The sequence below is a fragment of the Ilyonectria robusta genome (genome assembly GCF_021365365.1).
Source record: "Ilyonectria robusta strain PMI_751 chromosome Unknown BGZ61scaffold_5, whole genome shotgun sequence".
Classification (NCBI taxonomy): Eukaryota; Fungi; Ascomycota; class Sordariomycetes; order Hypocreales; family Nectriaceae; genus Ilyonectria; species Ilyonectria robusta.
The window spans coordinates 1,726,837-1,741,934 of record NW_025764439.1 but is presented as its reverse complement, the minus strand read 5'-3'; the positions used below and the strand labels follow the sequence as shown (position 1 = coordinate 1,741,934).

Below are 15,098 nucleotides of genomic sequence, written 5' to 3'. Positions count from 1 at the left end.
CACTGTTCCCGTCCACCGAATTGTCCTCGCTTTTGCTGCTGGATGACGACAGTGCTGCACCTCCGGCTGCGCGCTGCGGCACTGGGGGGCACTGCAACTGCAATGCGCTGTGCTGTCGCTGTGATGCGCTGTGCTGTACTGCTGCGCTCCGCTGCTAATTTTTTTTTCCTTGGGTGCGATATCTTTGGCTGGCGTCTCAATCCCAGTCTCCAGCAAAGTGTCCAATCCTCTCGTTGGGCGCGACTCTGGCCGCTTCCACTGGCTGCCAGCTCTGGCCCGCAGATTCAGATTCAGCCGATGAGTCAATCGTTTTGATGAGACTCAGCAAACTCTGACGCTGATTGACGCGTCCGCGGGAAAAAGGGGGCTTGGATGGTCCAGATTGTGCGCTCCCGAAAGGAGTCCCCTGGCAGAAAGGGAAAAAAGGAGAGCCCACCGCGACAATGGCTCCAGATGCCAGCGCCCAACAGCAAGGCTCGCAGGCCAACTCAGTGGTCACTGCGACAGCAGGGCAAGACCGCTATGTGGCGGATCCGGCTTTCTCTTCAGCTGAGCTTGGACCGGGCGTGTCCGTAGCCTCGGAATGTGTGTTCTGTGCTCTGTGCTCTAACACACACAGACGCACACACTTGCACAATCGCACACAATGGCAATTACTCGCTCCTTTCGTTTCTTTTCTCTTTCTCGCTTCGTCTCAGAGAAAGATTTTTCCAGCCACAAAGCGCAAGGGTGGAGGAGAGGCGGGACAGTGAAGCCACAAAAATTAGCCAGAGAAAAAATTCAAGAGATGCCGTTGCTTTTTCCGACTTCCCGCTCCCTCGGGCAGAACAGGCAGAGCAGGGCAGGCCTGGGCCTGGGTGACAACTGATGGAAAGTTGCCTAGCAAAAGGCCTGGCAACGCCTCTCCCAACAGGTCGCTGGGAGCGGGTCCAAGGCTTCTGAACCTCTCCACCAAAGTGCCAGTCAAATTTACCGGTGGGGAACAAGCGAGATGATGGCCTGGGATAGATTCCTATCGTCCGCCGTCCCGGATGCCCGCGAAACAGTTCCGGTGAAAATTTTTCCTTCTCCTTGGGCTTCTAGGCGCGCGCCGGCGGCAAGACACGACAGGGGGTCACTGCGGACGACGAAGCGGCTCGGTGTGATTCAGACGGCGCCGGTTGAGCGGTTGGTGCACCCCCTGGCCCTGGCGTAGTGCCTCCGTGTCGACGGGTACGGATAAGAAAAAGCCAGGCTGTTGAAAATTGTAGCCTTGCTCTATGTAGTAGCCGGGATTGAGAGTGACGGTGCACGGAGAAATACGAGCTGACGCAACGGGGCCGCAGGGATAGTCTTCGAAGCTGGCCACAGAAGAGAGGCTGCAGGCCTTTTAAAAACAAGCCATGTAAACACGGGAAACCTTGACGTCGGTGCGACACGAGGCTAGCGACGATGGCCGTTCCGACACGAAGCACCGTCGCTTTCGAAGGTGCGCCGCGAGAGACAGAGAAAAAGTAAGCCAATCGTAATCGTCAAACGGGTTTAAAGCCTGAGGCGAGGGGCCAGAGGCGAGGGGTTGGAATGAAGGATCGCGTATAAGCGGCGAAGCAGCAGACAATACGGCCGGAACTCTCGTATACGAATCTGGGCGAGGGTTTGACTTTATAGCAATCCAGCAGGGCTGCGACGGTAGGCAGGCAACGCACGGCTGAGGCGTCGTGAAGATAGTTGACTGATTGTCGTGACTGCCTTGACTGCCACGAAGCTGGTGATGCTGCTGATGACGAACCAAAGACGCAGGTAAAAAGATCGAGTAAACGTGGGGGAAGGCTGACGGCTTTATCAAGCGCCCCCATTGCTTGCTCTGCCACGCGGGATATCACACGCACGCTCACCACTCACTCACAGTAACACGCGCGTGCGCGCATACATCATCACTCCGATCTTGGTCATTTTTTTATCGCCTTCCCCATGCAGCTCCTCCTGCCTATGCAAGTGTGGCACGCGTTGTGACAGGCGCCCTCAAGCAACTTAGCACACCCACCATGCCAACTCGAACCAAGTTCCATCACCATCACAGGAGGGGGTTCGCCATCACATGCGCGGCGCACCCGGTTTTGATTGGGAGTGCTCTGACCAGGAGTTGTCCATTTATCCGCCCATTGGAGGTTGCGGATTTTCCAGGCTGAGGTTGTGCGTCGCGGAGCGGAGTTGTCACCCGGCTCTCCCGGCGCCGAACCCTTTCGCTCACGTTCACGTCAAGCAAGTTTCTTTACCAGCATGGCACGAATATGATCTCAGCCCGGAAACATGCACGACAACCGCAACCCTGGCTCGGAAACCATGCCCTCCATTACCAGCGATGGTGACCTGTGTGACACGATGGGCACGGCGAGCGTTTCCACGACGCGAAGAAGCACCGACACCAACAACCAGCACCAGGGAGTGGGAGACCCCACCCCTGCATTAGCGACCACGGCGACAGAAACTTCCTCATGGTTTGGAGTTTGGGTTTGGAGCAAAGACGTGATCCGGAATGCAACGACCGACTGCAGACGGTGGAAGGGCAAAACCAGATTGGCCTAGGCCGCCTTCTCCGCACAGCGGGGAAGCGCGAGATGGAGACATCGTGCATCGGGTGCGTCTCTCGGGACTCCGTCGAGCAGGTGCATGAGGCAACCCTGCACGGCGCGGGCGGCTCGCGAATGGGGTCCTTTCCAGCGGGTGCCATACGACGGCTTCATCCAGACGCGGACAAGTGTGCTCCGAACCCGTAGCCCGACGCCCGTGGCCGTCCCGGGCCTTCCACCATGGGATGGGATGGGTCGTGAAGTGCCATCCACCCACCCCGCCAAATCAATTCCGCATCTCGACTTGCTGGGACGGCACTAGTTCGTCCAAAGATTGTTTTTCACCAGGTATCCAGGGCCATCCAGTTGCCGCCGTGCATACGTCCCGCCAAGCTCGCCCACTGACGGCACTGGTGAGGCTCCATCAGAGTTGATCCATCGCAAAAGCACCGCCTTTGATTCAGTGGAGCATCATTCTTACGTCGCCCGAGATTGGCCTCGGCCTCGCACCCTGGCCCAGTTTACCTTTCCATTGGCCACCCCAAACATGGAGACCAGAAGCCAGACCCGGGCACCTCCCAGCGCACTTCCCTCGGCTGCTGGGCATGATTGGCCTCGATGCCACGGACGCTCAGGGCTTGGAATCTTAGAGCGCGAGGCGGTGTCTCACCGGCTCACCATCTCGGCCCATCTTGGATTCCCATGCCGTGGCCATCTGTCCGCCCTGCTTCGCGTCGTCTCAGATCTGGCACATTGTTAAAAACATTCTTTACTGCGGCCTTCGCCCATGTCTAGATCTCTAAAGATACCAGCCAGCCCTCCCAACCCACAACGCTAATACACAAGCGAAGAGACACGGAGCACAATAGAGCGCCGTATTTTGTTCGCATTACCAAATACTTCCTCTTGGCAACTCAATTATGACGATCCAACGGCATGCTGCATCGTATTCGCCATCAATCCTCCCAGCCGAGGTCCCGATACCCTCCGTACACACTGGCGCATGTAGAGGCATCCTACGGGTTTTGTTGAGTGTTGTCAAGTCGAAATTTTAGTTGGCCCATGATCCCGGTCCACTCATTACCGGTCCATAAATGTCATTACCCGCGAATTTCAAATGGACTCTGGGGATGTGCGAAGCGAGGGTTGCCTACGCCCCGGATACAGGGGCAGCCAGGACCTCACCGACACATCCATGGAAATGTGCCATGGTTATGCCCTGAATAAGCCCTGGATGCCACGGATTCGGACCGGGACTAGGTAGGGAACAGCTGGAGAAAAATCCTGGAGCCGGAGATGGAGCGCGCGGATACCTGTCAGCCGCACATTCAGGCATCTATGGATAGTCGTCCAGGGGTGTCCTTGACTCCATTCAGGGATCCCCCCCCCATGCGCCGCCAACTCGCGTGCCAGCGTCCCAGAAGACGGTCACTGAGGTTTAGCGGCCCTTTTCCCAGCGGCTCCAGGCCCTAATGCACCGCAATGACAGCGGCCCAGCGATCCAGCGGCGGGACTTGAGCGGACGCGGGGAGTACTGGACGACGGCCTGTTCAGTGGAGGCGCGGGCAACGGACCGTCGTCCGGCGAGCCCACAACTTCGTGGGCCATTGATCCTGGGTAGGCAGCCTTGTCTGGCCCGGTTACAATGAGCCATCTGGGCAATTTTGCTTGGGGATCCGTAATTATCGGGAACGGAGTGGGAGGCGGGTGCTTCTGAGCCAGCCGGCTAACGGTTAACCATGAAAGCAGCCAGGCTGCCAGACGCAGGCATTCGCAACTTGCGTACCACACCAGTGCCGCACAGCAGCGTTTTGATCCGTGTCTATCACATCCGTCGCTCATTCTGACGTACTCATGGACGAGCTCAATCTCGGGCGCAGGCATCATCCTCCCAGCCCTTCTCCGTACAGTACGTGCACAGTCCCTCCGGCCGAGACTCAGACGCTCGGTCTGGGCTCCCTCACCTTACTCTCCTGTCGCTGGGCCCGAGATTAAGGCCACGACTATGGGTCGATGGGGAGCGACACCCTCTCACACACCAGAGGCGCACGCACAGAGACGCACACCCCCCCTGTCCCCCGTTGGGACCCGGTAATGATAATCGCAGCCCAACTCGACGACGCAATATTCTGCTGGGCACCATGTTTCGCACACTAATAATAAGAAACCACCAGCAACCACGGCGCAATCCTGCTCGCCCTTGCAATCGCGCCTCCCTGCTGGCATGCGTCACACAGCCGCCCACTGCAGCCATTCGCTCCGCCGTGGTCGCTGTGGCCATCTCGCCTCGCCTGCGAGACAAGGCACCTGGCAGCCGTGGGACCAACGTCTTGCTGCCCTCTGCAGCGCATTGGCTGCAGCGGCCGTGGCCTTTGGGCGGGAGACCCTGACAGCTCCTAACGAGTCCTATCGAGCCTTGCACGGTTGAAAAAATAAAAAATTTGCGAACCAGAGTTGTGTCCCTGGTCATGGACAGGGCGTGTCGTCTCGCCTGCTGGTTGGGTTTGAGTTGGGTTGCGCCCAGGGTTGACCAGGGCTCTGGCGTCCAGCTTGTTTGATTTCTAAGACCAGATGAGAAGGACAAAGCCACAGGGCTTCCCGTCTCTTCTGCTACACTCCCTGCACACCCTCCCATACTATCCGTGCTATGCAGAGAGGACCCGGCCGATTGTCTCCGGCCGGGGCCCTGTTAGTTGGCTTGTTATGGCTCATTCCATCACAGTTCCCGTCCCAGCAATCAATCAATCCCATGGACAGCCCTGGACAGACACCCCGGCCGGCGCACCTGGTCGAACGGCGTTTGGAACACAAAAATTTTTCATTGTTTTTCTTTTGAAGACGAACAATCTACGTTGCGGGATCCCATTAGCCCGAGGCTCATCAAACAGGCCCTGCCTCGCCGCTCGCGTTGGATTGCCTCGACGCCTCCCATTGTCCGAGAACATGGGTATATGGCATCACCGCGCGACCGAGGGAACGGGAACCGAAAAAAAAAGACCCTCCGGCATCGACGGGAGATGTGACTCATAATAAGCACCAAGCTCCTCTCTCCGAGCCCTGCTGTCAGTGAATAGCTGCACCCATATGTATGATCTCCCAACGAACGGTCGCGTTTGCTGTATTGATGCCAAACAATCCGCCGCCCCGTCGAATCGGGCCCGCCCTGCACCCCATCCTAGCTGCCGATTGGCACCCACTCACACACACAGCCCAGTAGTCTGTATGTACACGTCGCTGCGCGCATGGAAAGCAAGGCAACCAGATCCAGACAGGAGCAGAGGAAGCCACCAAGGTGAGGTGTGTACCAACATCTCAACTTCTGCAGACACCACACCCATGGGAGAAACAGGCGGCCGTCGAAGCGGCCGCGAGCACGGTTCCACCAAACCCTTCCCCTCGTCTACCCATATCCTTGACTGGCCTGGTCTGGATGCCAACGCTCTCTACCCTAACCCAACAGCCTATCTCCATTCGCTGTCTTCACCGAAATATCAAAACCACACAATGCGCCTCCCCTAGTTACCCCTCCAAAAATAGGGCTTTCACGACCGCCTTTCCAAGTGCCCCTCCATTGACGTACTACATACCCAACAAGACAACTCAACAGCGCTCACCGACTCTTTCGCAAAGCTGGCGTTGCTCGGCTACCCGCTGGTGATGAATCCGCCGTCGCGGGGTCTTTCTGGTATCGGCCCTGTCCTCCACTGTGGGAAGGCCTTGCGTCGGAAGCGTACATGATACAGGTTACAGGAGGGGGGGTGATGGAGGGGAAGCTTGTTGTTTTGTCAGCCCTGATAGACTGCGCGACGTGTAAGTCATGGCTCCCGAATAAGGACGGCCGCAGTACAACACAGCGACGTATGCATGTTTCCAAGTCTTGGCCCTAATTGTCGGGGCCGGATTTTCGCTGGCAGCTATTTCCTGTGCATTGTGCAGTTGTGCTGCAGAGCAGACGGCCCACGCACGGCGTCTAGAGGCGTCAACTGACGGCCACCCACACAGTGTTCTCGCACCCATCAAGGGGGAGAAGACGGCAACAATCGTGCAGATGCAGGCCGGGAGAAAAACACCAAAAAAGCAACGTGCGAAAGCATGCCGGCGGCGCTGCGGACTCGTCCCTCCCAAGTTCGAGGCGGCTCGGGAGATGCGACGGCCGGATAGCGCGAGTTGCTAACGCGGGCAGGGGTCGGAAGACAGGCGACCAAGACATGACAACTTGCTTTTTCCCACAAACAATGGGCAGCCGTGGGATTTTTCCCTGAGCAACGAGCCTCGCGGACAGGTCTCGAGAGACGCCAAAGGGGCGTGTTTGGTACGTTAGGGCATGGTCCCAACAGAGACTGCATGTCGTCGGCGGCAGGATGGGAACAAACCAATACTGTCCAGTGTAACAGGGGTGTTGCGGCATGCGCTCATCGAGCTGGATCCTGAGGGTGCAGAGCCCGTGTCCAATCCCGTCACGATGCATGCAGCACGATGGAGCATTTGCGCATGCATTTGCACGTGTCGGTGACGGATGAGAGCCCCTCCACGGTGCGGTATCCAGCTTGTAAATCAGTCCCGTGGTGTGTGTGTCTGGTAAGAGTCATCTCGTCCAGGCCGCTCTGGAACAAACGCATTTATGCCCAGCGAGCCCACGACAGTGGTCCTGGTGGCGTGGTAACACAAGTCAGGGCCGCATCGCCGGTGACCGCCGCCCGTTTGTTGTTGTGTTGTCGAAGGGAGAGAAGAAGAAAAACACACATATCCCAGGATTCCTATGGGCTGCGAAGGGGGTCAAGGGCCACGGGCTGCAGATGCGTTATCTGCACGTCGGGAGCCAAACCGACATGTCCCGTCCCCCGTCACACCTCGACCAGACCTTGGTTGGAAAGGACCAATTTTTCGGTGTGCGGGATCCTGGGTCGCACAGATGCAGTTCCCCTTGCTGGTCCTGCTGGGCCGCAGCCAATGGCGTCGACTGGGGGCGTTCTCACATAGACAAGGGGGTTAGCAGCCCTTGATTTGCCATCCGAGCCAGGGTTTTGGAAGAATACAAATCTCATCTCAAAATATGGGCCAGAATGCCATCTCCCAAGGAACGGTCCGGGAGGTCAATCTGGCACAATGGAGGAGCCCGGAGGCATCCAACTGACGGCCCTATAGATTCGTAATCAGTGGCAATCGGACTTGCGCGCCAGCTCCAACCTAGTGAGCGGCCTGCTGCGCTGTGCTTCGCTGCCCAGTTTAGCCGCGGAGCCCATGGCCGGTATTGTCGGCTGGGCCCAAACTTGTCCTGCCCAGTTTCTGTGCGTGCTATTTCAGACATGCGTCGAGGCGAAGCCATCAATGCATTGTCGTTGGATGAGCCACGTGGGGTCCGGTGTGGCGGTGCTCTCCGCGCACGTGATCCACCCACTCGGCCGGGTCCGCCACCGTCCTCCGGTATCCACTCCCGGCATGACCTCCGTGGCATGTGATCCGCCGTGCAGACGGTTTCCCCGGCTTCTTACTCGATGATTCCAAAGGCGTTCATGTTCGCTATCACGTAGGCTGCCAACGTGACTCAGTGACTGCATATTCCACGGGGTTGTTCTTAGATGCCCCTTTCGCACATGGGATTTCCTTGTCATTCTTGCCTTTTCCTCCCTCACCAGAGGCCTCCACGGACCTTCCCCTATTCCAATATCGCCCCCTTCGTTGGGATTGGACGTCTCTCAACGGTCTTGATAACGCCCTGAACCTGTGACCTGAGGTTCCAAGGCTACAATGATTTACTAATCGTTGATTCGGCAGCGCGCGGTTTCATTTCCCGAGATATCCTCAGTGAGTCACGCCTCAGCCATCCCGTCGAGCACGGTCGTGGAACCGCGATACGTCCGCGACACCGCATCGCCACCACCACGCACACTTTTGGTGCATCTCTTCGCCCAGGCAAGATGCTCTGACGACGACGGTTGTGACGATACCGTCAAATCCGAAATATCCCAGTATTTTGGGGAGCCGAGTTGTGGATATCTTCATGGATCTACTGGCTAGTGCACGCTTGTACAACGACGGGGCTGGGTAGGCAGCAGTCATCCACGCGAGCTTCATCCACGCGCGCCGGAGAACGAATCAACCGCCGTCAAAAGTCCGCGATGCCCCGGACGCGACGCGTTGGAGAGGCAAAGATTGGATGGCACCCCGGAGTTTCACATGCGAGCTGAGATCCGAGTCCTTGGAACCTCCGTTGCCTCATGGACCGGTAGCCAATCCTGCACCTTCAGCCTCACCATCGTGGAGTCATCTGCTTACGGCTACACTAGTGGTGTTGCGATGTGGGAATGACTTCGCCGTCCGGATGCCGGAATGTGTGTCCGGAGGGCTGGGGATGGTAAAGGAGGGGGGTGGGATATCAACACGCCATGCTTGGAGGTATCGATGTGAAGGGATTCCGGAGACAATGTAGATATGGATGGGAAACAAGACTCTCGCACTGGGCTCTGGATGGAGGCTGGAGCGTTCTGGTGGTTACATTGGACGGCATTGGACAGCATGGGGAACACAGAGGTTGGAACTTCGACATTAGATGGTTACATGGAGGGTGGCAGATGACGTGTGAAGTTGACAATGACTCCAACATGTGTCAGGTGGACTTGAAGCCATCGACAAGGCGAAGAAATGGCAGGTAAGTAATTACATGACGAGAAGTGACTCGAGGGATCTTTGTCCGACGATCTCACAATGGTCCGCTTTTGGTGCGTGAGCAAGTTGGGAACTCGCAGCCTCAGGACTCATATCCCCATGTCAACAAATAATGAAGAAAAATCTCCAGTGCTTAGAAATCAGGTTCGATTCTCCCGGCGGCTGCAATCCGAGAGGGATCATCTCCACTGTAAGTCGATGCATTTTTCGCGGTGTTGCATGAATTTTCGGTGTGTCACGGAAGTAGATGCAAGGTCACAATGGACGTGAAGCTATAATTCCCCTTGACAGTTACCATTTAGAGTGTACTTCTATACGGTTCCACATATCCAGCCAACCCATCCCATCCTGAAGTGTGTGCGGCTTTCGAGTGTTGTGTTTTGGTATAGGGTAACGAAATTACTTCGGCGAGGGTCATGTCTTTTGTCGACGCTATGATGACATTGTATGATGGTATGGCCTCTGATAATAAATTCGACGTTTCCTGCCCGCTTTACCAGGTCTGGGTGTATGATTCATAAATAATTGGCTTTTATTCAGCTATTGTGGCGGCGCTCTGCGTCTTTCACGTTCGATCCCATCAGGATATCCTGAACAATTGTTCGCTGAGACGAGCAAAAGTCTAGCCCCACCCAACAACGCTCTTGTCTCATTCACCCACAAAGATTTATTAGTCGTCTATAATAGTGAGTTTAATTAGCAGAAGACTGAATAGCTGTTCGTGCAGACACACACGTGCCTGGACCGGATTGATGTTTATGCAGTTGCTTCAACCACCAAGCCCGCACAGCAAGCGCGCACGATGTTCTTAGGATTGGATTGCGCATAACAATATAGTGCAGTGATTAAAAAGCCATTGTTCGCCTTCAAAACGGCACGTTTAGGAATCATAATGCGGTGCTCCAGCTGCCGGTGATCTACGAAACCGGCCAGATTAGCGCACTCTTATCGCGACACAGCGCGACGTTTATTTACGCCGTGAGTGTCAAACTATTCCTCGTCAAGATGCATCTCGTGCACCCCGTTGAGGAACAGAAGTCAATCGCATCGTGACGGAACTGGGATTGGGCGTTGATGGCTTCAAGCAGTGGTATCGTAGGACTGTTGTTCGCCTGCAGCATGGCAGTGCTGCTTACTCTAAAGCTCAAGGTGAGATTCCTTGTATCGCAAAATAGCCAGAATAGTCAAGTATATCACGGATACACCGGATCACCTGTTTCTTTTAGAAAACCACCAGTGTATTTACCCGCCTTCTTCTGTGGCACGGACCCGTCTTCTCATGGCTCCGGAGCAATGAGCATTGGGGTTTAGCTGAGAACAATCCTGAGTAAGTTCATTTGTTTGAATCGCTCCATTGAAATGGATTTTTGGGGGTTGACCATTGCAGATTACAGTGACAATAGTGGATGGCTCCTTGAATGGCAGTAGGTTCTGCGTTTGCTATGTCTGTCATACTATGAATAATCATTGGCAAGTGTGTAATACGGGTCCTACGGGCTCCTCCGGGATCTGCAAGAAAATCACAAGACCAACTCATAATCTACTAACCTCGCAAGGTGCATTACAGCTCACCAATGGGGTGCCGGAATTGATACTGCGTCGTAATGGCCATTATTCGTACTGGAGGCGCGGTGATGGCCGCGACCGTGGTTGGGTGGACTGCGGTTGGGTGGTTTATCAACTCCGTAGGTATGCCCCGACACTCGGAGATGATGAACATGGGAGATTCCCTTCCATGTCGCCGGATCCTCGGTCTTCCCATCCGGAACTCGGCCCGGTATTTGGCTGACAGTATTGCTGACACGAGAAGCGCCCTTAGTTTTGCATCTCGGACACGATCAACGCGTTGTAGGCTTTGTAGGAACCTGGCGTAGGGCTACAGAATTGACAAAAGCCTGATACCGACACATCATATTGAGCCCGATGCGGCCCATCGTAGGCGTTCCCGAAAGGCTCACCATCGTGGCGGGGATCTCCTGCCCTTGCCGTTCCCCACGTCCTGTGACAAAACGCGGAAGCCGGCTGAAGCCGGATCCCTGCCTTGACATCAGATCATCGACCTCACATTGATCAATGCCGAGGCTCCGCCACGGTCTTACACCGTACTCGACGAACGTATTTATCGCGCTTCGTGGTTCGACCAACAAACTGTGGCATGTTCAGCCAAACATTCCATCTTGGCTCTTGACTCTTGGCTCTCGGCTCGTCGCTCGTGTGTCACAAGTCAAACGTTTCTTGTTGGGTGTTAAGCTTATAAGCTCCCAAGACCCACTACCGTCAGTGCCCATCAGGCTGACCGTCACTTGCGCTAAATCAACAATTCAGAACGAAACACACTCAAGTAAACGGTATAGAAACACACAACACAAGCAGCAAAAGATACGAAAACATGTGTATCGTACTCTTCACGACAACGCATCCAGATTATGCACTAGTCCTCATCGACAACCGCGATGAGTACATACTTCGGCCCACTTCACGACCGCACTGGTGGACGCATGGTACCTCGGGCCGACGGGTGCTGTCGGCGAGGGATCTTCAACGAGCAGAGAAGGGCACTTGGCTAGGTCTCACCGACGACGGGTTTCTGGCGGTGCTCACCAACTACCGGGAAATGATCGTCGATGACACCAAGCACCCGGTCCACGGAGTCAAGAGTCGGGGTGGTATGGTGACAGCCTGGCTGGGAGGCGTGCCCGAGGAGAGCGTTACTGACGGCGTGCATCACCTGGTCAAGGACGGCGGCGTTAAGGGCGTCGGCGGTTTCTCGATGGTTTGCGGTAAGCTGAGGAAGAAGAGTCAGGGTATCGCCATCGTCAGCAATCGATGTGGCGGTGTGGACGATGTACCGATCGTGGCCAAGGAACGCGGCGAGATCTGGGGCCTGAGCAACGCCGCATTCGAGGCCTCTGGGACTGGCGAAGAGTGGCCCAAGATCAGACTTGGAAAGGAGCTTCTCACGGAGGTCATTAGCGAGTCGGTATCCAAAAAGTTGAGCCAGGAGGAGTTCATCACGGGCCTCTTCTCCGTCCTGAGCAAAGACACGCTCCCGGCCAACGATGGAAACACCAGCTTCATCGAGTACATCAACCAGCTCAAACACAGCATCTTCATCCCACCGATCGGCGACGAAGTGCACCGAACTGCGATGAACGAGGCCAAGGCCAAGGGGCGAGCCGAGTGGGCGACAGACGACCAGGCGGCAGCGGAGGAGCTCGCGGTCGAGGGCCAACCTGATCCCAGCCCGAGCCCGATGATGGGCTTCGAGACGGGCTTGTATGGAACGCAGCGCCAAACAGTGGTGCTGGTAGACTGGGAGGGCAACGTGACGATGGTGGAGCGCGCTCTGTGGGATGGCAACGGCAACGAGGTGCCTCGGGGAGAAGGCGATTTGAAGTTCGAGTTCAAGATAAACGGTTGGGACGACGAAACGAGCGAGGGCCTAGCAGCCGAAGCAGCGGTGAATGGTGTTTGTTAGACCGGGTAGGATGGCGGGATGGTTTGGGATAGACGATGTGTGTAACAAGAATCATGAATAAATGGAAATGGTCACTTATGAATGAAGAGGAGTCCCATGCTCAATGGCTGGTTGCAGTTACTGGACCGGAAGGAGCTCACGGTGTTGCCTCTCCTTCCCTCCCCTGAATTTTCGAACGAACTGGCAGCCACTCACCTGTCCTGCTCGGCCGTTGCCAGCTGTCCACCTGAACCTCTCCTTCGCCAACTGGCTCCCGTCTTCTCTCCACCTGATAAACAAAAGCCATCCCATACCACTGCACGCGTCCGCGTCTCCAATTTCTAATTTCAGGCTCCTCATTCCTCGTTTCTCCTTTCTCGTTTCTTATTTCCCGCCACGGCCATTGTTTGCCTCGCGGGATCCGAATTCAACGACAATCAACCACAACAACATCATGTCGTGAACGACCCTGTCCCCGAGAACGAAGCCCAACGCCCTTCCACACCGGCATTGGACAATACGGTTGCTGTTGATGCAATTTCAGACGATTGACGAGCCATTATTCACGTCGTCGCTCTGTGTCACGTCCTGAGCCCACGTCACGACAAGCGTCACGTCCTCCCCATACCTGCCAACACCGTTTCAAACGCATCTTGCTACTCGCCACCACCCTAAGACATTTTATTGTCTTCTGTTCGTTTTTACCGCTACAAAAATTGGAAATGTCGGTCTCGGCGATCTCTCAAAAGGCCTCTCAATCGTCTGCTGGCAGTGTGTTGACTGTTTTCAGCCCAACAACAATGGAAACAATCCATCCCGAACAAGGCGTCAAAGACCACATTGGTACACGACGGCCCACAACAGCCAAGTTGCTATCCAAAACCAAGCGCAAGCGACCGACAATATCAGGCCCGATTGGTCCCATCAAGAACTCCCGCGGCCCCGACTTCATTCGCAGCGAGCAATTCGTCATCGTCCCTGGAATCAGAGACTGCAGCTCAACAGAGCCACTATTCGACAAGGGGGTTGCTGAGGCTCAGAAGACAACCAGACGTATCTCGGCCAGTTTCCAAAAACAGGGACCTCCCTCCAGCCAGCCGACCACGGCCAAGTCCGACTTTAACGCGACGACATCTTGTCAAACGAAACTGCCCAGACGCCTGCCAATGACATTGTCAATGACCTCGGCAACCAAAGCATGGTTGACTTCAAGCTCAACTTTTGATGTTATCCCCAGCCTCGACACGATACAGCAGGACGAAAATGTCCCCCCGCCGGACCAAGGAGTCTTGTCTCCACCCATATCCACAGCTCTCCCCAAGAGCCAGCTCCCCAAATCACGGACAATGAATGTCCTGACTGATATCAAAAGCTCCATTTCTCGGCCGTCGCTGGCGTCTCGATCTGCGAATCCCCGAGCTTTTGGTATCTCGTCGCGAAAGACATCATTGCCGTCACAAACAAGCACGCTTGTTGCAGCCAGTTCCTCCCGTCTTCGACTTCCACGACCGTCATTGACATCTCTGTCTCGTTCCAGTCGCTCGAACACTCCTGAGCCTTCACAGCCGCTGCTGCCGGGGCAGGTAAACACGGCCCAGCCATCAGCATACTGGTCTGGCCGCTTCATGGCTCTTCACGATCGCTTCCTAGCCGAGAGTCTCAACTAGGACTTGTCACAATCGTCTATCACGTCCCCGGACGACTCGATTCAGAAGCAGTGCCTGGGACCCGATCGCCACCTTGTAAACCTCCGTCCTACTCATCTCTCTCATTCCACGACCACCTCAGCTCTCACGACTCTTACATCCTCCACGCCCCGGATACCCTCAGGAACAGATGAAGATTCTCGCTGTCGCCGTGTATTCCACCGTCTCGATTCTTGCTGCATCACTGATGACGCCCGTCGTTCCCTTCACGACTGGCAGCAAGCGTACGCTCGTCGTAACGGCCGCCCAGGCCTGCTTCCCGAAGGAGGCTCCATGCAGGAAAAGGGCATGATAAACAGGATATTTGGTGGTGGCATGCGAAAGAGTGAGGCGCGAAGTTTATCAGCCCTACGGGGGTCATTGCAGCCTCGAGGTGGGAAGAAAGGTCATCCTACTCGAGTCGGTGGCAAACGACTGAGCGCTTATTGAAAAGGCGATGCATAACCACCGTCAAATCGGATACGGGGCTTCTGTTAGTTCTCTTACACGCGTTGCTGTTATGTTGCACATCCAATGTTTGAACAACCCTTGGTGGAGGAATCAGAAATCACGAGGCGCTGGCGTACACTGCTCTATCTTGTGAGGGCAACCGATAATTGGTAGAATGTTTTTTGTTAGGGAGGAGTTGGTTTTTTAGAACCGCAAGCCACCGTTTCAATGTCTAGGATTAGATACCGATGTAGTTAATATCCTACTGGTAAGGTAGTGTAATGGACGACT

At 55.6% G+C, this 15,098-nt stretch overlaps 4 protein-coding genes across 4 annotated transcripts; all 4 read left to right on the top strand.

The window, feature by feature from the left end:
* Positions 1-5,032: 5,032 nt before the first annotated feature.
* On the top strand, positions 5,033-5,779 carry BGZ61DRAFT_187018 (uncharacterized protein). The gene has a single exon (XM_046237760.1). It carries the CDS (start codon positions 5,121-5,123, stop codon positions 5,577-5,579), a length of 459 nt encoding a protein of 152 aa, XP_046107780.1. The 5' UTR covers positions 5,033-5,120; the 3' UTR covers positions 5,580-5,779.
* A 1,017-nt stretch (positions 5,780-6,796) lies between these two features.
* Positions 6,797-7,560, top strand: BGZ61DRAFT_187021 (uncharacterized protein). The gene has a single exon (XM_046237761.1). The coding sequence runs from the start codon at positions 7,026-7,028 to the stop codon at positions 7,527-7,529; it is 504 nt and encodes a 167-aa protein (XP_046107779.1). The 5' UTR covers positions 6,797-7,025; the 3' UTR covers positions 7,530-7,560.
* A 3,704-nt stretch (positions 7,561-11,264) lies between these two features.
* BGZ61DRAFT_446940 (DUF833 domain-containing protein) lies at positions 11,265-12,779 on the top strand. Its single transcript, XM_046245266.1, has one exon. The coding sequence runs from the start codon at positions 11,605-11,607 to the stop codon at positions 12,691-12,693; it is 1,089 nt and encodes a 362-aa protein (XP_046107778.1). The 5' UTR covers positions 11,265-11,604; the 3' UTR covers positions 12,694-12,779.
* A 693-nt stretch (positions 12,780-13,472) lies between these two features.
* Positions 13,473-14,339, top strand: BGZ61DRAFT_529895 (uncharacterized protein; the record flags this gene model as incomplete). Its single annotated transcript, XM_046253476.1, has 1 exon — positions 13,473-14,339. One exon carries the CDS (start codon positions 13,473-13,475, stop codon positions 14,337-14,339), a length of 867 nt encoding a protein of 288 aa, XP_046107777.1.
* Between the last annotated feature and the right edge of the window lie 759 nt (positions 14,340-15,098).